This window comes from Triturus cristatus, chromosome 1_2, assembly GCF_964204655.1.
Source record: "Triturus cristatus chromosome 1_2, aTriCri1.1, whole genome shotgun sequence".
Classification (NCBI taxonomy): Eukaryota; Metazoa; Chordata; class Amphibia; order Caudata; family Salamandridae; genus Triturus; species Triturus cristatus.
The window spans coordinates 429,830,751-429,856,703 of NC_140580.1; the positions used below are offsets into that span (position 1 = coordinate 429,830,751).

At 45.3% G+C, this 25,953-nt stretch overlaps 1 protein-coding gene across 1 annotated transcript in view; it reads left to right on the forward strand.

Moving 5' to 3' along the window:
* The window catches only part of UBE2D1 (ubiquitin conjugating enzyme E2 D1), a 50,551-nt gene that overhangs the window by 10,506 nt on the left and 14,092 nt on the right, over positions 1–25,953 (forward strand). Inside the window, exons 2-4 of the mRNA XM_085605783.1 lie at positions 7,186–7,249; positions 7,340–7,371; positions 21,144–21,221. Of these exons, the coding sequence (XP_085461909.1) occupies positions 7,186–7,249; positions 7,340–7,371; positions 21,144–21,221 (174 nt within the window). The remainder of the gene's footprint in view (positions 1–7,185; positions 7,250–7,339; positions 7,372–21,143; positions 21,222–25,953) is intronic.

Consider the following 25,953-nt stretch of genomic DNA (forward strand, 5'->3'; position numbering starts at 1 on the left):
TTTTCCACTTGATTCAAATTGCCTGACTCATTTGTAAGGAGGATTGCAGGCAGCATATTAATCCCAGTTCATATAGCACACACAAACAGAATAGTATATGATGTAGTAGAAACATGCATTGTTTGGTACATAGCGTACAGCCTTGGATATCGCCCGACTTTCTTCCTCTCAAAATGCATCTTACCATGCTGCTGGATGAGATCTAGAACGCCAAAGCACCTGGAATTCCACAAATGTGCTCATTGCACCCACTTCCGCCCTCAACAAAGCCAAAACTATCCATTACTGGACTCCTGCCTCATCCAACCCTTGACCAACCTTACAATCGCTGCTTGCGGGCATCGGGGCCACCTTAGCCATCACAGCCGATGGCGTTGCTAAATATTTCCATGCATGTTTGCCTCAGGACCACTCTGGATGCAACTCCTTACCACCATCGGCGGCTCATCCACTAAGGCGGGGGAGCATCCCCCACCAGCAAAAATAAAATAACGATATTATCATTTTATTTTTCACTCTTTGCTCCGTAAAGAGGCAGGCTGTGCAGCCCTCAGAGCAGGGGGAGGAGTGATGATCGCACTCTAAGTGCACATGACTGTTTGGCTGCCCATCTTGGGCCGGAGAAACAGGCGAAACAGTCATGTGTACTTAGCATGTTCTCCACCCTGCTGTAATGCATAGCCTACTTGGATAACATGCACTGCCTCCCAGCCCCTGTCTGAGCGCTAAAACACAGCACTCAGACCAATCACGTCGCTGCTGTCATGGTGACCATAGTATGTTGATTGGCTAGGTGAAGGAGCCTGGGTGCGTCCTGCTTCGTAGACCGATGAGGACAGAGGAGAGGCGGCCACTGAGAAGGTAAGTGTAACTTTCTTTTTCTTTTCCCCTTTACTTTTTAAAAAACCCTTCGGCCACTACTGTCCGGTAGCAGCCGCTACTGATCTCACCACCCCTGTTGATCCTGCACTGAGTCAGCAACATCTTTCGCCTTCTGAAACCAGGTAGTCCCTCATGTGAAACCCCTCAGGCACATCTTTCCTCCATACTGTCAAAATTAAGACAAGCATCCTTCCCCACTCTCCTACCAATTCAGCTTCACTGCTCGCTTTTGTTTACCGCATACCATTAAGTTGCATATGGGATTACTGTTTTGGAGGAGAAACCCCAAGACCACTCATCTGTATCATCACTTCTGTCTTTATGCCTTGTATTACAGGCTCACAAATCACTGCCTTTACTGAAAATCTATTTATTTTCCATCCACTCGGGGTTCCATGCTAGTCACTCCAGTGACTGCACTGATTTCTGTGAATAGCATACAGTCACATCTGTTGCGCCACATTCTCCTCTAGTCATCCTCCTTGAACGTTCAGCGTCATTCAATTCTCTGCCATGTGATCCGGCTCAGCATACTCTGCCTACTGGAACTGGTGAGATTTCTATGGAATAGTCTTACTGGGTGGCCCACTGTGCGTGTACTCCGAAAAGGTGTATCCCTCCTCTCCGCATGCATTAGTCACCCAATTCAGTTTCTCTTTTTACCTATATGTTGATGACTTCTAAAGCCTGTTCTCACCCCCCTTCCCAATCTCACATTCACCACATACATAATAGCTAGATGACCAATGGCAGTTGGTCACTGGATAGCTTGTGCTTCACCAAGGTTTCGTCCTCAGACTGAAATCCTATGCTCCCTTCCCCCATTAACCTCTCAACGTCTCATCTCTTTTCTTGTGGACATTACGATTCCCTCCTTCGCCACCAAAAGTGGGAACGCTTTTCATTCTCAACTGAACAGGTACTTATTAGAGCACATGGCTACCCAAATGCTAGCCATTCTTGGTGGAGTCAGAACCATTTAGGCATTCATATACGTTTTCAGTTGCTTTATAAAGCTTAACAGTTTGTCATTAAGTCTAAGGCTGGTTGGTAAGGAATTCTACAATTTGGGAGCAAGGTAGAAAAAAGTGAGACTACCACCTCTTGCTCTCTTGATTCTTGGGATAGTAAGAAGACCTAGTTTGTCCTGAGTTCTCTACTAGCCAGTTAACTGTTGATTAGGTGGTGAAGAATCCGTAAGCCTGCTTTATGCTCAGCACGATGACCCATGCAGAGTGCCTCAAATCAAATACTTTTGTTTATTGGTAGTGCAGTGCAGCGTAGCAAGCGCAGGGTGGGCTGACTGGAACATGGGAACGCCAACATTTGGGAAGCTGCATTCTGGATGGATGGTCTGCAACTTGTTAGTTACAGCAAGTGGGCTGCCTAAATACAAAGATGTCGTAATCAAGCCAGGCTAATAGAAGTCCCTGAACCACTATTCTGCATACATCCATGGGGAGCCATTTAATACATTTTCTCAGGTCTCTAGGAAGGCCAAAGCAGTTCGCTGCAACTTTTTCGCTTGTAGTAAGGGGACTGTCTGTAGTAACGCCCATACTTTTCACTTCTGATTTGGGAGATGGCCGATCTCCTAGGGACGGAGGCCAGGTAAATTGGTCCCATAGGGCTGGAATATTACCAGCTACCAGGACCTCCGTTTTGTCCCCATTTAATTTTAGGCAACTCCCCGCCATCCATTTAGTATTGGTCTAAACAAACATTTAGTTTTTGAGATGTGAAGCCGACATTGGGAGAAAAGGGGATGATAATCTGGATATCAACTGCATAAGATACCACGTTAAAGCCTAGATAACATATACTATCAGATAATGGGTGAACGTAAAGGTTAAAAAGTGTGTGGCTAAGGGAGGAGCCCTGCAGCTCTCCACATTTCTGTGACTTCTTTCCACAGCTGCACCATATGTGCTTTTTTAACACCTTCTGCGCCCCGCTCCCAATTTCTGTACTCTTAGACTTGATTAATGGACAGTCATAAGCAAGCTCTAGAGTGGTAGTTGCTCATGGGAGTCTCCAATCATATATGCTTTGCAGCCAGATTACTCAAGTCACATACCACACCCCCTCACATCTAAAAGTTGTTAGGCTCTCTTCTAATGCGGTAAATCTGATTAAGCTGCTTAGCCCAGTCTACATGCTCCGCTCCCACTATGTCACCATAGTGCTCTAAAAAAAAATAAAAAAAAATCCTCTCACCCCAACTCGATAACTATCTGCCAACAGCACTCTGCTCACCGTACCCAGATACTTTATGCCTCCTTGAAAAAACTGGTAGAACTCAGCAAATAGTTGGTCCCTCTCTTTCTCTTTGATCAATACACATGGTTCACAGTCTTAAAGCCAATTCGTAAGTGTTGTAAAGAAGCACAGGCGGAAAATTAATCATCAGTACGAGTGGGAAGAACAAACTGCTGTCACTGGAAGAGGTGCTTCTACAAACATCTGGAGTGCCCATATGACATCAATCAGCCCTCTGTACAGTAGCCGGCCCAAAGAATTTGACCTTCAGCATATCACTATCGTTTTCAGATCACTTATTGTCATTGTGACTACCTGTAACCGGGCAAAGAATAAACCTCTAAAGCATCCCTCTGGTTGGGAGATAGAGTATGCAAATGTGGAGCAACCTGTGTGAGCAGTATTGGTGCTTTGAGAGACGGGGGTGGGGGGGTGCGTCTTAGAAATAGATAGATGACCTTAATGAACTCTAGAAGTCAGACTGAAATCTTTAACAAAAAAAAAAATTATTTCATTGATGGATGCATTCAGTAAATTTGACTGAAAGATGTATATTTGTACTGTCAAGATGGCTGGTGGTAGCCTTGCTGTATCCGCAGTAAAAATAGCAAACTATTGAGGCAAGTGCAACCTCATTGGTAAGCTAGCTGAAACTGATGGCTTGCAGAGAATTGTTCTTCAAACCTCTTTCCAGGGCCATGGTCTGGACAGTTAAGAGGCCAGTGGTGTTTTTGTTTCTGTCTTATTCCTGGTTACCATGGCAGCGGACCTAGTTACCAATAAACTCCTATCATGTAGGCAAACCAGATGAGCTTCTTTTGAGCAATTTACAGTAAACAGTAGCGGCATGCAGGAAATGATAAACATTATAGCAGCTTTTAAGGCAGTTGAAAATAAGGCAGAGGACCTAAATACCTTGGTAGTTTAGATGGTGTGAGAGATGACTGACTTGGCTAGCAAGATTCAAGCAACCGAATGTAGAGTGAAAGGCGGGTGAGCCCATACCTTTTATTTTTTTTATTTTGTAACTCCTTCAGGGAATGCTTGGTGAAGTGTCTTGAGACTAAACTCTAGGGCGGAAGTGTTGTGTAGTCAAAATGGGTTCCGTGTGTGTCACAGCACCAAGTCTGCCTTTATTGCTGCCACTGATCCTATTTGCAGGCAGGTTGATCAGGGCGAATCGGTGGTGCTGATAATGCTCAATCTGTCAGCTGCATTCGACACAGTCTGTCCGGTGCACATGCTTCAACGTCTGTAGGAACTGGGAGTTATGGGGAAAGGCCTTGCAGCTTCTCCGCTCTCGTGACAGGGAGAACTAACCTAGTCCGCTGTGGAGGTTTGAGTTAAGGCCTTTAGCCTTCCTTGCGGTGTTCCCCAGGGCTCCTCATTGAGCCCCACTCTTTAACGTTTGTGTGACCCCTCTAGCCGAGTTGGTGGGATCATTTGGGTTAGGACAGTAAACATGGGGGGGTCGCCCTCGACGGGGGTCTGACCTTTGATGCTCAGGTCAGCCGAACTGTCAGCACCTGTTTCTATATCTTAAAAACCCATAGAAAGGTGATACCGTACATTCCGTCCAAACTGCATTCGTACAACATCATTGCACTAATCACCTCCCGGCTTGATTACTGCGGTGCTCTGTACCTTATCAATGTGATTCCCCTGAACAAGCTTCAGGTTGTTCAGAACGCTGCAGTCGGGCTGATCCTTAACATTTCGAAGCACCAGTCAGCCAGGGAAGGGATTCGTACCTTGCACTGGCTCCCCATTAAGAAGCACATCTCCTTCAGGGTCCTTAGCACAGTTTACAAGGCCTTGCATAGTAAAGGCTCGCCGCAGCTGAAAACCATGTTCTAATGCTACACCCTCGGGAGGACCTTGAGATCCTCCTGAAATAAATCTCTGCTAAATTCTGCAGAGCCAGATGAGGTGGTTGCTCCTTTTCTGTAGTGGTTGCCAAACTCTGGAACTCCCTGCCCTCCTCCATTTCCAACACTATCTCTTCCGGCTTTTAGAAAGCTGCTGAAAACATGGCTATTTTCGTCATAGTTGGCTGATCTGTGCCTTTCTCCTCCCCTCCTTCTGCCCAGCGCTATGATACCCTCTGGTATTAGTGCACTTTATAAATTTAATCCTATCCTAAACAATGGGGGTCAGCTTCCTTTCCTGTGAGGGAAGCCAGAGTTGCATTTCAAAGGCAACAGCTCTCTGAAGCTTGCCGGCCTAGAAAGGCTAATCAGGTCATCCTGTGGATGGGGAGTGACACCCTCTATCCAGACAGGCTTTTGTTCCGAGTCTCCTGAGAGCAGAGGCTCTCACCCTAGGAGGTCAGAACAGTGCCTCGGGTGGCAGGCTGGCAGAAGCCAGTCAGTGAGCAAACCAGAGGCAGGTATTTTTTCGGGGCACATCTCTAAGGTGCCCTCTGTGTGCTTGCATTGGTAAATCCAACACTGGAATCAGTGTGCATCAATGTGAGAGGTTTTATACAAAACCTTGTTTTCAGTGAAGCCATCATGTAGTTAGGGAACTTGTTTTCAACTGGGGTCCAGCACCTGTTCTAAAATTACTTCCCTGTCCCCTTTCACTGGCATTAATGGAACTGACCAGCACAGGGGCATTTCTGTTCATGCAGATATGCCCTCACACATAATACCAAGCACCCTGCCTTAGGTCTGTAAGGTCTGCTGTAGGGGTGACTTACAAGTACTGCATGCAGTGTTAGTAGCCTGACATACAGGGATGTGTAAGGTCATGTTTTCAGTTTGGTCTGCACCAAAGCATGCAGCCTGCGATGGCAACCCTGCATGAGTTTGGTGAGGGGTCGCTTAGGTTGGCACAATTTGTGCTGGAGCCCTTGGGAGACCCTCTTTAGTACCTTAGGTACCAGGGGTACTATTTACTAGGGATTTATAAAGGGTGCTAAAGAGCATTGTCAATTGGGTGAACAATTGTACAGTTTTGGGAAAGATCTGGAGACCTGGTAAGCAGGAACCCAGTGTACTTCCAGGTAAAGTTGCATTAAATACCAGGCGAAGGGAGGGGAGACATATAACAATAGCCCAGTTTCCTACAGAAGGCATCTGAAAAATGTATTTTCAGCCACCTGAAGGGAAATCATGCTTTAAGTAACCCCAGATGTCACTCCCATAAGATACTTTGGAGCCACGTGGCACGCAAAACTTGTAACAAGACGCTAATTGGAGGCATATCTCCAGATTGCAGCGTTAGTCCTAGTAAGATCATTCACATCGTACATTCACACACAGATTTAGCATCGCAATACAATTGTACTCTCTGTGCCACACAGATCACCACCTACTCAGACTTATTATAGTAGCATATTGGGCTGAAAGTCTGCTTATTTATAAGCAAAGTTAACTGTAATCCAGTCAGGGCTAAGTGTTTGCCAGCCGTAACCATGGGAAGCTTTGCTCTTGGTTGAGTCCCTGGCTGAAACAAGAGTATGGAACACACCTTGTGTGTTGTGATAAAACCAGGCCCTTCTGTGCCTGGAGGAGTGTTTAAGAATAGCCTTGTATTTACTTTGCAGCGATGATGTTAAGTCTTGGTCCTAAATTAAAATCTCTTGTAGTGTTATTTCTTCCTAGAGGATGTAAGGTTATCCCTCCTAAGAGGATGACTAATCTGGTTGCCAAAGGCTGAGGCGCCCAACTCCTGTTTGCTTACATTCTGGTTTGTCATTCGTATAGCAGTAGCACACCTGCATAGTACGCCAATATGTGGCAAATTGGCAGAGGGGTGGCTTGAATGAGGAAAAAGCAGGCCAGTTGTGTAATCCTCATTGAATCCTATATCAAGGGTAACGTATTTACCATTTTTTGTTATAAGTGACTGATTAGGACTACCTGGTGTAGAGTAAGTACCAAAGCATGAAATTGCAGCAGACCTCGAACATTACAACTAGAGTAAATGGAAAATCCGCATGGTCGCATGCATTTTACTGGTGGTAGTTTGAAAAGTGCAATTGTGCAGGGGCTAAATGACTTGTATTGTAAACGTATTGATCTCTGCATTTTTCTTTAGGAATTGAACGATTTGCAGCGTGACCCACCTGCCCAGTGTTCTGCAGGACCTGTGGGGGATGACTGTAAGTAGGTGGCAGGTTAACATTTCCATCAAACTTTTAATACTGTGTGCATTTCTTTTGGTTTAACAAATGTATCCCTTTTCTTTTCAGTGTTCCATTGGCAAGCAACGATCATGGGACCTGTAAGTATGGGATTATGGATTGGAAATAAGAGTTGAATTTGTTTGTGTTGTCAAATGTCTGGTGAGTGAAGTTTTATTCTGGTTCACAAATAGAGGTTGTACTTCAGGTCTATCAGCATCCTTCCTTTGCAACCCCCATCTCCCCTAAGAGTGAGAGGCTTTGAAGTGTGTACATGAATACAGGATTCTCTAGATTCGCATAAAGTAAAAGCTCTTAATCCCTTGACGAGGCCAGAAACCCATTCAGACGAGGGTCAACTGGAAAACCCTGATGTTGTGGCCTGATATAATTCTTTTACTGTGATGCAGATTGTCTGTGTCTGACAGGTGATGCCAGACTTGCACTACTACCAACATGAAGTTGCTTGCAAGAGCTCATGGAAATATAGCCCGTCTGAGCCAGTTTTGAGTTCTGCAGCTGAGGCCTCGCTGTTTGGATGAACTTTACTACCCTCAAAGAGCCTTACTGTTGTGGCACAAGAGTTGATGGCCAATGCCTGACCATAAAGATCACTTGGCTCCCTTTGGCCCGTTGACCGCCACTTCAGCTTGCAAAAGGCTGCCATGTCCGCTCGCCTAGTCTCCTCCACCTGGACACTGATTTCCTACAGCTCCAAGATTCGTAGTTCATACCTGCTCTGACAGCTCACCACCCCTAAAGGTATTCTCCCAAATTGCCAATGACTTAATATATTACATGGGTTGCGCAGTGTGTTAGGAAAGTGTAGGCTTTTAATAAAGCCTGAAACAATTGGGCCCTTAATGTGGGTGGTCTCTTCATACCTTTTAGCCGGAAATTCTGAATTGTTTCTTTTTCAGGCCAAAACTATATTTCGAGGCAATCAGTAGTAACGTGTGGGATTTTACTATAATACCACATTGTGTTCTAGGGACGACAGGTCAAACCTTGAAGCTGTATATACCTGTACATTGAAGGATTTATGTGTAAATCGGTGCAATAGGACATATCTGTTGGTAATTTATCATTCCATGGAATGTTAACTTGTAACCCCCTGCGTATCTCATTTTGGAATTACTGATGCCCACGCTATTGATAATACTTTGTGCAGTATTACCAATCCACGATTTCTGAAAACGCTCATCTAGGTTTTAGTCTATAGTAATCTCCACCACATTCAAGAAATGGGTAAGGTTTTTATTCTCAAAAGAAAAAGGTTTGCTGTTCCTAAAGGGGGGCAAAGGGGAGTGGGACGGAGAAAAGGAGCCAATACAAGGCGAGTAGTTCCTTTTTGTAAATGGGGCCCTGACGCACCGTTGCGGGTGTCATGTTTCATCATCGAGCTTGCTCCTCGTCGGTCCGGGTCTGCAAAGCCTCACGGGCACTCTCAAGGGGGCTCTTTATCAGATCTTTTTCCAAACCCATGATGTGAAGTTTTGAGTTAAGGGCCCTTTGTGTAGATTGAGAAAACGTAGAGGTCGATGTAGTGATTAGCGATTTAAAAAAAAAAAAAAAAGGCTAGGCAAGCCTCAAATCAAATTTTAATCCATTAGTATGCCTGAATTATTGAAAACGTGATGTGACCAGTGGGGACAATGATCCCTGGTGACTTATAAGGTCAAAATGTTTCATGCCATCAATTAGTCAATGTGATCTAGGGCAGTTCTTCAGGACCGTAAGATGTATAACTAATCTACAGTGTCTGGGACCAAGAATGCAACAAGTAGTGTCCATCCAAACACTAAGTGCATTAAGTGTACCTGCAGAATGTAAAATCACTGACCCGGGGGGGCGGGTTTGATCGGTATGAAAAGAAATCATAAAATAGCACCATACAGAGCATGCTTGTATAGTACTTGTAGAGGCATACAATACTAGCATGCGTGAATTAGTGATTTGTAAGAAGTAATGATCGGATCCAAGTTAAACACGTGACACATACATAAATATATAGGTGGTGGTTTTATACACTATCTCCTCGAGAAACACAAACGCTTACATTTTTAGCGTGCTGTTTGTAAGTAAAATTTAAATTGAAATTTTGTAAGTAAGCCTAGGGTGAGGATTATAGCCTCCGTTCACGTGATGGAAAGCCAATGATCCAGTACTCACGTCATCCATTGGAGAACTTCACCAATGACCTACCAGTTCTCATGTTCTTCTGGAGTGAGGACTTGGAGGTGGTCATTCTATTTATGAACGCTCCATCTGGCCCGAATTGGTGACGGGTGGTCCATATGAAGTGCTTAATTGCTCGGCTAAGGTCGACCGTAATGGGCTGGGGATTGTGGGCGTAATAGGTTAGGAGCCCATGTATCACATGGATCGTTGCTGGCAATTAATGTGACTAGGTTGAGAATCGTTGGAGTGCTCCCATTAAATGTGGGCGTGTTTGCTTATGTGGATCTCCTTTCCTTACCATGAAGTGAATAGGAGAGGCAGTGTAAAAATAGCTATTTTCCTGGAGAGCATTCACCCACTAACAGTCCTGGGAGAGTGCGCAACCTATCATAGGAAAGGATGCCATGAAGGAGGCTAGTGAAACCTTAGAAATTTCTTACAAGTTAAGGGTCAAAGGATTCTAAGGTGGTCCTTAGAGTTTGTGTGTAATTTGTTAACAGCCAATCAAATGCAGTAGAGAATTGACTGGGACAAACGGAGCTAACTCTCACTGAAGTAGTGTAGTCCAGTATTCATCATGCAGTGTCTTTAGAGTCTGATAACCCACTGGGTTCTGGCCAATAGCCAGAAGTATAACGTGTGTGTCATGGTTACTCCCATGGCAGAGGTGGAATCTGTTGCCAGTAAGGAGAACACACATATTGTGTCAAATAGCATATTGCCAGATGGAGATTATTGCATTTCATCAGCTGTGTGGCAAAGGTCAATAAATTGGGTGCTCATTTTAGTGCTAGTTTTACACCTGATATTGAACCTTGCTCAGTAATGTGGGTCATATCCGGTGTAAAAGAACTAGCATGATTTACAGTGTACTCTGCTGGAAGCCCCCTTTCATTTTGAGAAAAGGTGCACTCTTTTTAAAAGGGAACACTGGATTTTCCATCTGTCCACACATATTCAGGGATTGAATGAAGATATACAATGGGGAGAGATCAACTGGTAGCCTTCACTGATCATTTGATAATCTCTATCTGGCAAAATACTATATCACACATTGTGTGTTCTCCCTACTGGCAGCACGTTCCACCTCTGCCATGGGAGTACCCATGACACACACGTTCTACCTCTGGCCCAATGGCCATCACCCTGTGGGTTGTCAGACTCTGTAAAGACACTGCATGATTAATATTTGACTACACTACTTCAGTGAGAGTTAGCTCTGTTTGTCCCTGTCAACTCTACTGCATTTGATTGGCTGTTAACATAATTAACACAGACTCGTAGGACCACCTTAGGATCCTTTGCCCCTTAACTTGTGAGAAATTATTTCTTAGGTTTCACTAGCGTCCTTCATGGCATCATTTCCTATGATAGGTTGCGCACTCTCCCACAACTGTTAGTGGGTGACTGCTCTCCTGGAAACTTTAGGTTTGAGGCATATGAGCTGCAGATTATACACTGTGCATAGATCGCCATCTGGTGTTGGGCCTGGATGTTTGCAGTTTGTTTTTCCTGTTGGAAAGTCTTTGGAAGTCACGAGTTCGGTGACTCCGCCTCTGGTTCGTATTGCGCATGGGCTTCGGCTCCATCCTCAGATTGTTTTTCGGACTCGGATGTAATACTTCGCGCTCCGGTTCCGAACTTCCCAGTTCACCGATCGACGCACAAATCCTCGCTCATCGAGCTTCAAAGATATAAATCCTCTTACTCATCCTCTCTTCGGCACTTCTTCGATTCCGGTGGTCGACGGCGGCCTTCGGGCCTATTCCGGCTCTGGTCTCGGCTGATGGAAAGAACTCCCTTCAAGAAGTGCCCTCGATGTGGGTCCAAGTTTCCCTACACCGATCTCCATGAGGTGTGCAACCTCTGCCTCTCCCCAGAACACGAGGCCCGAGACTGTCCCGCCTGCGAGTCTTTTCGCTCAAAGAAGACCATTCGAGATCGACGGGCTAGACGCAACATGGCGCACTCCTCAACCTCCGCTCCAGTCGACATCTTCGGGGACGACGTCGAAGCTCCGGGACAGCAGGACATTGAACAGGAGGACGACTACCTCGTCAGCGCTTCCGAGGCCGACGACTCAGATGTGGAGGACATCACCCCGGCGCAGCGGGTCGTAGGTACAATTCCCCCTCCCACGCCGATACCGAAAAAGGCTTCGGTCACACCTTCGCCTCCGGGCCTCGGCAAGACCAAGGACACTGCTTCTCACACCCCACCTTCGGGCCCGGTAAAGAAGCCTATTAAGCCTTCTGGCAGCTCGGGCTCGAGCCAGCTGACCACCGGTGCCGAGAAACACCCTTCGGCACCGAAGAAAAAATCGGCCTCCACACCAAACCCGGCACCCAAGCCTTCGGTGTCGAAACCTGCCCCTCCGGCGCCGACCTAACCCAAGACCCTCGGCGCCGACACTCCCGTGCCGAGACCTTCTACGGCACCGACCAAAAAAACGGAGGTTCCAAGGAAGCACGGCTTCGACAAACCTAAAAAGCCGTCGGCCCCGAAACCTTCAGCGCCGACCGAACAACCAGTGTCTCCGGAGCTTTTCACACCGGATCCTTTGCAAAAAACCCTCACCAAGGATCCAAAGACTGGACACTTGACATTGTCTTCAAAAAAGAGACACTTGGACAAGCCAGCTCCACCTCCAAAGAGAGAGGACATTGCTACCTCTCCTTTCAGGGTGCCTTCCCCACCTCCTCCACCCTCTCCACCTCCACCCCCTCCACCTAATCGTTCCCCCACCTTGTCTCCTGTCCCAGACGATTTGGGGGACCCTTACTATGATCCAGCAGATGTGCCACAAGATCCCACCCCTACTGGATCTCCAGACCCATGGGATGATTATAACAATCCGGACATCCCAGATGTCCCACAGGATGACCTTTATCCATCTAGGCCATCCCCTCCTGAAGATTCCTTGGGTTTTCACCATTTGTTACAACGGGTGGCACACTACCACGGGGTGGAGTTGCATACCGACCCAGTGGAGGAGGATTTTCTCCTAGACACCTTTGACGATACACATAGGTCCACTGCCATTCTACCCATGTTAAAGGGCGTAATTAAACATGCCCCTGAGGTTTTTAATGACCCAGTCAGGGCCAGGGTCCTAAACCCTCGGATAGAGAAGAAATACAAAGCCGCCCCCACAGACCCTTCTTACATTAAAGGCCCTGCACCATTAGACTCCCTAGTGGTATCTACAGCTAGGAAGCGCTCAAATTCTCAGGCGTCAGGCGAGGCGCCCCCGCCTGACAAAGAGTCCAAGCTCCTAGATACGTGAGGGAAGCGCACTGCGTCACAAGCGGCCAATATCTGGTGTATTGCCAATACGCAAGCACTGTTGGCCCGATACGACAGGGCGCATTATGATGAGCTAGAGACCATCATGCACCATCTCCCTGAAAAGTACAAGACTAGGGCTAATGAACTTATTCAAGAGGGAAAAACAACCAATACCTCGATACGATGTGCCCTAGATGCAGCAGATACAGCCTCCAGGGCCATAAACACCAGTGTCCTCCGTCGCCATGCCTGGCTCAGGGTTTGAACCAGAGGTACAAGCCTCTATATTAAATCACCCTTTCGACCAAGATCATCTATTTGGCCCTAAAGTAGACGAAGCCCTCGAAAAAATGAAAAAAGATAGACACGGCGAAATCTATGGGAGCCCTACAGACACAGACTCCCAGGCGCTCCTTTCGCCGTTCTTCCTTTCGGGCACGGGCAGAGGCTACTCCTCGGACAGTGCATCCACGTCCTATAGATGCCCTCCTCAATCTACCTTCACGAAGGGTTATCAAAGAGGCGGATACAGAGGCAATAATAAGGGCAGAAGCAAAACAAATACCGCCCGCTCTGCCACACCTCCTGCCCAATGACTTTCCCCCGCTCCCTCCAGACCATTCCACTCCGGTCGGAGGCAGACTACAACATTTCCTTCACGTCTGGGAGACAATCGCCTCAGACAGACGGGTGACACAAATTATTCAATCAGGGTATTGTCTAGAATTAACATGTACACCCCCCCAACATTCCACCCAGGCACCGCCCTATGTCGCAAGAACATACTGTGCTACTAACCCAAGAGGTGATCTCCCTCCTGGAAAAAGGAGCAATAGAGCAGGTCCCCATAAATCACCAAAATTTAGGGGTCTACTCCCTGTACTTTCTAATTCTAAAGACGGACGAGACCCTACGACCTATCTTAGATCTCAGACCCCTAAACACCTACCTTCATTCAGACAATTTTCACATGGTAACCCTTCAACAGGTTCTTCCACTTCTCTCCCAGAATGATTTTCTCACCACTCTGGACTTGAAAGATGCGTACTTTCACATCCCAGTACCCCAGTCTCACAGAAAGTACCTCAGGTTTGTGGTGGACGGACAACACTACCAGTTCAAGGAGCTCCCTTTCGGGGTAACAACAGCACCAAGCGTTTTCACCAAGTGCCTGGCAGTAGTGGCTGCACACCTCAGACAGCACATTCACGTCTTCCCCTATCTGGACGATTGGCTGATAAAAGCCGCATCCTACCAACAATGTGTGCAACATACCGCCGCTACAGTCCAACTACTTCACCAGCTAGGTTTCACGGTGAACCATCAAAAATCCCACCTGGTACCATCACACAAAACAATATCTCGGAGCCACCATAGACACCTCAAAAGCCATGGCCTATCCCAATCCTGTCAGGATTGCAAAAATACAGGCTCTGCGTCAAAAATTCCTATGTCAACACTCTCTCCCATCAAGAGTGTTTATGCAGTTCATAGGGATGATGGCCTCTTGCATCTTTATAGTGCCTCATGCAAGACTCCAAATGCGTCCACTCCAAGAGTGCCTGGCGCGCCAGTGGAACCAGGCCCAGGGACAACTGACAGATCTGGTGTTGGTAGACGGTCGCACCCATCATTCTCTGCAGTGGTGGAACACCACAAACCTTTCCAGAGGTCGACCGTTCCTGGACACGGTCCCACAAATAATCCTAACAGCAGATGCATCTCTCTCCGGCTGGGGAGCTCATCTGTTACATCTCACAGCACAGGGCACATGGACGCCGCAACAGAAGTTACTCCATATCAACCATCTGGAGTTACTGGCGATCTTCCTCGCCCTAAAATCCTTCCAAGCGCAGATTTCAGGCAAGGCAGTCCTCATTCGCACAGACAACATGACTGCCATGTACTACATTCAAAAACAGGGGGGCACACACTCCACAGCTCTGTTAGCACAGAGCATATGGAGATGGGCAATTCCACAAAAGATTTTTCTCCTAGCCCAACACGTCCCAGGCGTACAAAACACCGTGGCAGATCTGCTCAGCAGACAGACACAGCAGATCCACGAGTGGGGACTTCACTCACAAGTTCTTCACCCGTTCTTTCAGAAGTGGGGGCATCCACACATAGACCTATTCGCCACCCACGGAAACAAAAAATGCCCAAGCTTCGCTGCCAGATATCCACACCCATTGTCCAAAGGCAATGCGATATGGATGAACTGGTCAAACAAATTTGCATACACTTTTCCACCTCTCCCACTAATTCCATTAGTGGTTCAAAAGCTACAACAGCATTCCCTAACTCTGATCCTAGTAGCTCCAACATGGGCCAGACAACCGTGGTGCACCACACTCCTGGAACTCTCAGTAGTACCACACCAAAAGCTACGCCTCTCACCATGCCGCCTAACCCAGAACCATGGAGAGATCCGGCACCCGGACCCAGCTCAACTCAACCTTGCGATCTGGCTCCTGAGGTCCTAGAATTTGGATAACTTAACCTTCCCCCTGATTGCATGAACATTATCAGAGAAGCTAGACTCCCTACTACTAGGGCGTGCTATGCAGCAAAGTGAAAAAGATTTGTTGTTTACTGCCACAATGCAATCAATCCTTTAAATGTATCCATACAGCACATTATATGCTATTTACTCCATTTACAAAGGTGTAACCTAGCATATACTTCCATTCGGTTACACCTCGCTGCAATTGCTGCTTATTTACAGAATAGGCAGCACCTCTCCCTTTTCAAAGTGCCTGCCATCAAAGCCTTTATGGAAGGCCTCAAAAGAGTAATTCCACCCAGAGTGCCACCCTCACCGGTTTGGAACTTGAATATAGTCCTCACGCGGTTAATGGGACCCCCTTTCGAACCATTACATAAATGCGAGCTGCAATTTCTCACATGGAAAACTGCTTTCCTAGTGGCCATCACTTCCCTCAGAAGAGTTAGTGAAATACAGGCACTCACTATACAGGAACCTTTTCTTCAGATGCATCACAACAAGGTTGTACTCCGCACCAATCCCAAATTTCTACCCAAGGTCATTTCTCCATTCCATCTAAACCAGTCAGTAGAATTACCAGTCTTTTTCTCGCAACCCCAAACAGTTGCGGAAAGAGCCTTACACACACTGGATGTTAAAAGGGCTTTACTTTACTACATCCAAAGAACACAACCTTTCAGGAAAACCAAACCGCTATTTGTCTCCTTCTCCCCACCACACAAAGGCAACCCTATTTCTAAATCGGGGATAGCTAGGTGGATTGTAAAATGCATACAGATTTGCTACCACAAAGCAAAACTAACGCTATCTGTTCCCCCTAAAGCCCACTCTACAAGGAAGATAGGGGCTTCTATGGCTTTCCTAGGGAACATACCACTAGATGACATCTGCAAAGCAGCGACATGGTCAACACCGCACACCTTCACAAAACATTACTGTGTAGATGTGCAAACCAAGCAACAAGCTAGTGTGGGCCAAGCTGTACTAAAGACACTGTTTCAAACAACTGCAACGGATGCCGGTGGTCACCGCTAAGGTTGGGTACTGCTATATAATCTATGCACAGTGTTTAATCTGCAGCTCATATGCCTCGAACGGAATATGCTACTTACCAGTATGCATCTGTTCTTGGCTTGTAGAGCTGCAGATCTATACACGCCCACCCGGCTACCTGTATCCGTTCCAGTCTTACCTTATTTAGATACAATACACGTGGGTTTCTTTACTGTTACTACTACGCTCCATCTTTCCCTGCTGGCGAAAAACAATCTGAGGATGGAGCCGAAGCCCATGCGCAATACGAACCAGAGGAGGAGTCACCGAACTCGTGACTTCCAAAGACTTTCCAACAGGAAAATGAAACTTCAAACATCCGGGCCCAACACCAGATGGCGATCTATGCACAGTGTATAGATCTGCAGCTCTACATGCCAAGAACAGATGCATACTGGTAAGTAGCATATTCCTTTTTTACATTGCCTCTCCTATTCACTTCATGGTAAGGAAAGGAGACCCACATAGGCGTATACACACTCGCATTCAATGGTAGCGCTCCAACGGTTCTCAACCCTGTCAAATTAATTGCTAGCAACAATCCATGTAATATATTGGCTCCTAACCCACTGCAAGATGGTGTCCACGATCCCCAACCAAGCACTGCTGACCTTTGCTCAGCAATTAACCGTGCCGCCTGCCTTTCCACAATGGGATTCCCACATAGGCGCATACACACCCCATTCAATGGGAGCCCCCCAACGATTTTCAACCCTTTCACAGTAATTGCTAGCACCAATCCATGTGATACATGGGCTCCTAACCCACTACAAGATAGCGCCCACGATCCCCAGCCCATCACTGCTGACCTTTGATCAGCAGTTAACCACTTCATAAGGACCACTTGTCACTAATTGGGTCTGGAAGAATGGTTTATAAATAGAATGACCACCTCCAAGTCCTCACTCCAGAGGCCTATGAGAAGGGGTAGGTCGTTGGTGAAGTTCTCCAGTGGGTGATGAGAGTACTGGATCATTGGCTTTCCATCATGTGAACGGAGGTTATTCCTCCCCCTGGGCTCACCTACAAAATTTCAATTCAAATTTGACTTCCCAACAGCATGCTAAAAAATGTTAGCGTTTATCTGTGTTTCTCTCGGAGATATCACCCTCATGGGGTGAGTGTTTTTTCCCCCCCTTTTGACCACAGTGTATGAAACCACCACTTATATTTTAATGTATGTCACGTTTGTCTGACTTGGTTGAAGCATGCTAGTATTGCATGCCTCTACAAGTACTATACAAGACTGCTCTGTATGGCACCATTTTGTTTTCTTTTCAGATCTTCCTACCCCAGGTCAGTGATTTTATATTCTGCGGGTACACTTATAGGGTACTTTAGTGTTTGAACACTACTTGTTGCATCCTTTGTCCCAGTCACTATGTAGATCAGTTATGCATTTTACGGTCCTGAAGAATTGCCTTAGACCAAATCTTGACTAATTGACTGCATGAAACATATTGACCTTGTAAGTCACCAGGGATCATTGTACCTTACTGGTGACATCCTGTTTTAAATAAGTCCGGCATGCTCATGGATTGAAATTTGATTTAAGACTTGCCTAGCCTTTTTTAAATCCATAATCACTACAGCGACACCTAAGTTTCCTCTATCTACACAAAGGGCCCTTAATTCGCAGTTTACATCACATCTTTGGAAAAAGATGCCTGATAAAAAGCCCCCTTGAGGGTGCTAGTCAGGCATTGCAGCCCTGACCCGATGAGGCGCAAGCCCGATGATGAAGCATAACACCCGCAAGAGTGGGAGGGCCCCATTTCCAAAAGAACTATTCCCCTTGTAGTGGCTCTTTTTCTCGGACCTACTCCCCTTTGTCCTCTTTAGGAACAGCATGCCTTTTTTCTTTTGAGAATTAACAGTGAACCTCTTATGCTGGACCTTTATGCACTCTAGGTCCCCAATTTTTTGTGATGGATTATTAAGATTTTTATTCAAGAGTGCTTTTTATATTGGTTTGTGCTTGTTTTGCTACTCCATTTGCTCTAGGAAAATCTACTACATGACTTAGATCTATTGGCATGCGCTAATAGCATAACATAAATTGCGTTTAGGAGTTACATTTGTTTGCCTCAAAATATTAGATACAGGGCTAAAAAGTTCAAGAATGCCTGACAAGAGTGGAATGAATACGTCCTTACTTGAGTTAAAGATGCCGCCTCTTGGTCATGTTGCTCCTATATCTTCATAGTTGGCATTCCTTCCACTCTCTAACTGTTCAGTACAGATTGCACTGAAAATGTAGCATTTCTACCCCTCCCCCTCGTGCATGCATACGTTTTTAATGTTTGCTCAGAGGGCGGGTGGTTTAGGTCATGCCTGCACAGCACATTACATCAAGGTGGCTTGGAAGGTGGTACAGACTATTGCACGACCAGGGAGCAGTGCGGTTTCACATGGGCTACTGGGGACACCTACTGGCCCATGGTATAGTGTGCTTGCACAACATTAGCACGGGCAGTGTGTGCCATATTTTGAGAACAGCACTAGGACATTTTGATGGGCTTAGTGAAGTGGGAATCAATAGATGAGCGCTAAATGGTTTGAGGAGGTAAAAGCCTTATAAGCTAGGATCCACCCTTTGAACAGAGTCTGGTTTATCGTACAACCACTCAGCTGGTGCATGTAATGGGTGCACTGCAATATTTTACACTGTTAATGTGGCTAGGTTGTGTAACAGTTTTTTAATGCAGAGAAGCTTGGATGAATCAGTGAACTAGAACAGTAGTTGCGGTTTCTTTAGTTTAGTGAGCAATGGCTTTGCTGTTTCGAAGATGCTAGGGCTGTTTGGGGGGATTGTGCGTAGGTTTAATATTTGAGGCCCTGCTGCTATTATTGTCACTAATGACAATTTCTTTGTGGTAAAGCATGTCATTTCTCCAGACCAGCTGGAGTAAATGTGGGGGAAGGTGGAAGGGAGATGGGGTTGGGTAGGAAGAGGGGAAGGAAGTAGGCAGATCGATTATATATTTATCACTTGTTCCGCTGAAAGAACAGAAAGCTGTCCTAATAACTGAGGCAGCCACCTTGGAAACTAAGGTTTGGATGTCTTCTTCACAGATTTCTGCTAATCTCCGAGTTGATGTCACCAAGGGTGGTGGTGGTACATAGATGAAGGGTGGTTGAGTTAAACTCGTTCATGTAATTTTGAGAAGGGTAGTTTGGAGGCCAGCTAAACAATATTTTGAGTGGAAGGTGGAGTTGGCTGGTTTAAAAAAAAAAAAAAAAAAATAGAGGTTGACTCTGCAGTACGTTCCTGAGTTGGGGGGGGGGGTATGATTAAAGAGTGAGGACCTACAGGGCAAGGTTGGAATGAGGGACAGAGGTGTAGGGTTTAAAGGCCGAGTCAAGGTACATTTGTTTGAGAATTCTATGGATTAATGTGGGCAGTGTGGGAGGGAACGCAGTTGTTTGAAGAACTAGGAGTGGCCAGTGCCCCAAGGATCATTGCAAAAATGATTCTCATGATTGTGTGTTTTTTTTGTGACCTACACAAAGCTATAGCGGAGCTGGAAGTAAATAAGTGATTGGTATTTAGGGGAAGTGTATAATAGTGTTACTTATGCATTGGAGTCATCGGGGTTATATTGTGAGGAAGGGTTTGTGAGCTAGTATGAGGCAGAATATAATCCAGAGCGAAGGACACGCTAGGCTCCTTTGTAGACCTAAGTATACCCAGGCATCTGAGATTTGTTTTACCACTGATGAAGGGGGTTCATGCATTCTAGGTCTTAGAGAGCTGATGACGCCAGTCATTCAGGCGGGGTGAGATGGGTGGCTCAAGTGAAGTTGCGGAGAGGGCAGTGCGTGTTTAATGCGGTTTGCAGATTATTGGTAAACTTCCCTTCAGTGGACGAGTTCAACATTAGTGCTGTGACATTTATGTGGTCCACAATGGTGGAATGGAGTCTGGGGAATGAAACGGACCACATTTATACGACCAATTTGTTGGATGCAAAGGGATCTGTGGTTTGCGGGGAAATCAGTTTGCATGTTTGGAAAAGGGGCCTAGTGTAAGGCTGAGTGGAGGATCAGGAGCAAAGGTGTGATGCGTAGTAGTAGATTATCATAGTGTCCATGAAGAATGATAATGCTAAAGGTGAAGCGGTCTCGAAGTTTCCAAGTGTCTCATGGATTCTCCTGCGCCAGTCCTGCATTGGATAGCCAAATTCAATTGCCTTGCCCCAGGTTTCGCTCAAAGCAAGCGTTCCTCTGTGGCGCTACGGCTGCTGTAATGACTCTGCCTTCCCCTGCGATTCGCATCCAGTCTGAGCAGATGCACACTGCTCAAGCTTGATGCACCGAACCCAAATCGTAGAACACGCTGCTATTCACTTAATGAAACCAAACGTCTGAATTAGTAGGATTCATCCCCTGCTACTCTTCTGCGTCAGACATTGCAAAGTCCTGTCCTGTAGTGACGTTTGCTCTGTCCACTCCCTACATAACATTAACTGATAAACCAGGATTTAAACCGTTTCTCAGTTCATTGCTGCTGCTTTTTTTTGTGTTCTTGGTTATTTCTTGTTCAAAACGGAAAGTATCTTGCTGTGTATGCAGAGGGGTTGTGGGAGTTTATTTTAAAATGTAGAAAGTAAATATTTTTGTATCACAGCCACACTCGCTACTCAAGTTACCTTGCCATGCACGAGCAATACAGTACTGAAATGCTTGCGCAGCTCTGATTTTGTGGCAAGTGGAGGGGGGGGGGTGTCTAAGACTCCATTGCAGTTCTGTGTACAGTGTACCCTTTTCTATTGTGTACATTTAATTCATTTATTAGAAATTTTCATAAACCAAGCGTAATTCCTATTAACCTTGTTTCAGACTGATAGCCCATACCAGGGAGGAGTCTTTTTTCTTACAATCCACTTTCCAACAGATTATCCATTCAAGCCGCCAAAGGTAAGTACGCTGTATTAATAGTGAAATCTTCACGGCCTGTTTGTTCTTTTGTTTGGCAGTGAGTGATGAATGACAATATACTTCCTTTTGGACACTTTCATAGTAGTAACTGCTTTATGATCGCTCACTCTGGGCTGCTGGAAATACTCTGCTTATGGATGATAACTGCAAAGTACTGACTGTTTTCGAATAACTTTAACTCTACTCTGAATACTTGGACCTATTCAACCTGGTTTTGTATACTCCTGTACCTAGCTATCCTTATTTAAATAAATATTTTTTGTGTTGTGGGTTCAGGAGCGTATCCTTTTCTTCGTTATACCACCAACGTGGTGTACTTAGCCAGTTTTTTAAGCTAACCTGCTTGCGGGTTGTCAGATCCCTTAAATGATGCAAAGTTTCTTGGCTGTATGCAATGTGGATGCGGCCCAAACAGTCTGGCACCCACGTTCATGGGGGACTTCAAGTTTTTCATCGGGTATTAGTTTGCACGGTGCCCCTACATAGACCGCATTAACTGCTACCCCTTAACTTGCCTCAGTAGTACAGACCATACTTCTCTTTTGCACTGGGATACTGTCATTCTATTGTATTGTAGCAATTAAATAGTACATCATACCTCGGAGTCCATAGTGTTTTGGGGATGATCATGGAAGTACCTCTACAGTTTGTGAATGTTCTTATAGCTCAGGTGTGCTGCAGGCTTGTCACAGCAAGCTTGTAGCAGACATTTTGAGAGCATCCTTCAGATGCAAGCCAATTTCAAGGTAGGCAGAGTTATGGGACTGGGAAGTACATGGTCTTTATCACTCACTGGAATTCAAGGGGGTCATTGTGTCCTTGTTCTTGCCTGAAAAGTGTCAGAGCTTATGTCTGAGAAAAAAATTGAACTTTAACAAGTTCTTTCTCCACTCACTGGTAATACAAGGAGTGTGACCTTTCTAGAGTCCTTATTGAATACTGTTAGTAGTTTGTGTTGAAGTACCGTTGGTCCTTTGTCATGGATGGCCTGGTGAGTGACCCAAAGGGCATTGAATGATGGGGGTCTTGCTACAGGCAGTCATAATGGTGCTCAATGGACAGGAGTGATACGTTTCTACATAAACAGAATGTGTTTTTTCTGGCGCCTTTGTTTTGAATTTTCTGAAACCTGCACCATAAATAGTGAGGCGTCAATGTGAAGACTGTTGATGTATTCTTTGGCAGGACCAGAGAAATGATCACCTGTTTTCTGTGAGTTGGTTCTTAAACTGGACCGGATTAATATTTTTTGTTTACATGAGAAGTCCGGTTATTGAATGAAGCACTGAAGACATTCACAATACAATTTTATCAGTTGTCACATTCCAGATTACCTCTACTGGGATTGAATTGACTAGAAAGGCATTGTATCAAACTGTATCTGATGTAGTCTGGCCACCAAATGGGAGAAAAGACCATTGGATCTCTAGTTGAAAATGGTCCTTATCCTGTAGAGCAGTCTATATATATATTTTACATTTGTTCGGACTTGGATGCAGTAGTATCTTTGGTAGAGTTGTGGGAAAATTATTCCTTTTATATGGAGGATGTTGCAAATCATAGGTCACTTCTCGTTCAAAATGTTAACTAAAGTTTTCCAAATCAATTTTTTTTAAAGATATTAAACTTTCCACTATACTTGATTTCCAGCCCATCAGAGAACAGCTTCAGACTTGTTATGCATGGTCGTGAGGATCCATGAAACCTCATGTATTCGAAAATTATTTGAGCCACAAAGGCAGGAAAAACTGCTCTAATGTTAGAGTACCATAATAAACTCATATCTCTAAAGACGGCGTAATTAGTAATTGAAAGAAAAGGTATTTTATTGATCCGATTTTTACAATAATAAAATCGTGACACATTCTCACCTAAAAATAATATTCCATATTACAGTGCATGAAAAAAGTCAAGGCGGTCTGCTGACCCTATCAATTACAGAAATACACAACAAGCGGTTAGTCATGGCTGCAGAAAAACGCTTCTGTACATATACAACGCTATACTGTTACATCACAAATTAACAGATACTTCCAGCAAGTCCCATTTTTTTTAAATCCTGAATATTCTCAGGTAGCGACCCTTTGTTTTCTAAATGCTAAATGGTGCGTGAGTTTCATGATCAAAATGAAGGGAGGAAAAGGTTGGAGCCAGTTCACTTCCCCTGGGGTTAAATGCATATATCAAAGGGAACTAGCTACCATGTAGAAGCTCCTAGAGTTTGCGAGAACACATTTGTTGCTTAAGACCCTCACTCACCAACCTAGTTGGTGACATGCTTCATCATCGGGTCCCACCCAAGGTACAGAGTGCACCTTGGGTGTGCTTCAACGCCTGGATACAGCACAGCTGGTTGTGTGAAATGTATGTGATTTTAAAACTCTGTCCGTTGGGTCCCAAATTACAACAAAAGGCTATTTTTTATGTATGGGCCCTCTGCAGTGGTTAAAAACGAGGTGATGTGTGAAGGTAATTAGGCTCCAATATCCTCTGTGGTAAACATGTTTCAGCCAGACTCGCTACTGGGCTGGCTTTCTTCAGGACCATATGTGTGTGATAACTAAAAGGGTGGTCTAAAACTGTGTGTATTTAGAGACCTGCTATGTGGTGCACTCACTAAGGTGCGTTGTGATAGAGGATGGTTTCCTCTAGCGGCGCATTCTCAGATTTTCTGGAAAATGCACCATGAGTTCCGTGTGGGGGCCCGACCTATTGTCACACTTTCTTCAAGATCAGGGACCTGCCTCCGTACCTAGTACGACCGCATCGGTACGAAATATCACACAAATAAGGTCCTAAAGAAAGCCAGCCCAGGAAAGAGTCTGGCTGAAACAAGTTGACCACAGAGGATACTGGAGCTGCACACTTACTGCACAAAACCTGCTCCTCTGTATCCAGGTGTTGAGGCACACCCAAGGTGCACTCTGTAACTTGGGTGGGACCTGATGATAAAGCAGGTCACCAACTAGGTTGGTGAGTGAGGGTCGTCTTAAACAACAAATGTGTTGTCTTGCAAGCACTCACTAGGAGCTTATACATGGTAGCTAGCTCTTTGATATATGCGTGAGTTTCATAACACACCGAAATACTCTTTCACAGACCTCCAACATCTGTCCTGCAAGCTTAGTCTCCTCTGCAGTAGCTGACCGCAGTCTCTTGTTACATAGTGCAACTGTCCCAGCTGAAGGTTAAATATAATCTTTTTAAGAAATCTATTAGAAACTGCTTTCTATCTGTCGATAATGAACACATTCCAACAGAGGGCAGAAAAAATCTAGTGGTTGATTAAACTTTAATGCAAATATTCCTTTTAATATCCGATTCAACAAATACCGTAAGTCAGTGGTTCTGAATCTGTAGTCCGGGTGGCCCTTGGGGGTTCGCAGCTGCTTAAAAAATTATATAAAGATTGTATGAATGAAGTTAAATTGTGATTCTTAGAACACTGTAAATGCGAAGAAATTGGAGGCTAAAAAGTAGGTTGGTGTCCTCGTACTGATTTATGGGAGCAGTGCAAATGGATTATACTGAATATAGTATGAATGATGGGTGGCCTGAACTGAATTTTGAAAAACCCCAACTTTCCCATTGAAATTTAGATTTTTTTTAAATATTTGTGTGGATTAAATAAATTAATCAATTTGTGTATTTGTTTGATAAATGCTTGTTCCTGTAATTTTTGTGGTTCTTATAATCGAAAGTGCCTAAGCCGCATTCCCGTACTTTAGATAATGAATGTGGTGGTCCCACAACTTCAATAATTCAGTGGGGGGTCTACGAATTCCAGTCATTAGATGGGGGTCTACTGAACTCAAAAGGTTCCGAACCAATGTCGTAAGGTATCAATCCTGCCAATGTATCATTTTAACAAATGTCTTTGTGAACAAGGTTGTCACAGACATTCAAACTTACTTTTTACGTGGGAAAGCAGACTATCTCCCTGGTGTGCACATTGTGAAATATTTGAATATATTTAGCAGGAAACTTATTGCCAGCGAACTGTGACCCTGCCACCCTGCACCTCTCATTTGAAGGATCTCGCACCGAGTAATTGTTTTAAAATTGCCGCATTACCTACTTTTATCTGCGTTTTGGGGTCTGTGTTGGGTGAGGGGACTTTCCTCTTATTTGTTTCTTTGGCCGATACCCTCCGGTCCGGTGCAGTATTTTGCGGTTTGTGTGAAGAGGTGCCAGCGCTGCTCAGGAACTGTTCCTTCCCTACTTCCTGTTTGCTGAGTACTGCACCACCATTTTGGTGGTCTGGGAACTAGCTTTTTACTGATTACTCTGTTCCTTCACTCTGCACTTATTCAAGGTGCATGGCAGCGCAGGCTTTCCTGGCTCCCCGGACAGAGTGATTGTTTTTAAATTGCTGCATTACATAATTGTATCTACATTTTTTGGTCATTGTTGGGTTGGGGGGGGGGGGGCTGACTTTACTCTTATTTGTTTCTTTGGACTGCGCTAGGTGCCAGGGATGCTGTTGGTTCAAAGTTCGATCAGAGTTTGGTTATGGTGAGGTTTTACTCTTATGCCCAACTCATGGACATTCAGTACCAGGGCTTTAAATTAGCTCATCAGTCTACACTGGATGTTTGTGATAAAGCCAAGCACTGCCTTAGCTGCGATTTCCACTTTAGCATTTGTGGGGATCCTGTGGTCTCCTCTATACCCCCTGCGGAAAATATACTTCTGGTCAAAGCCACTAGTC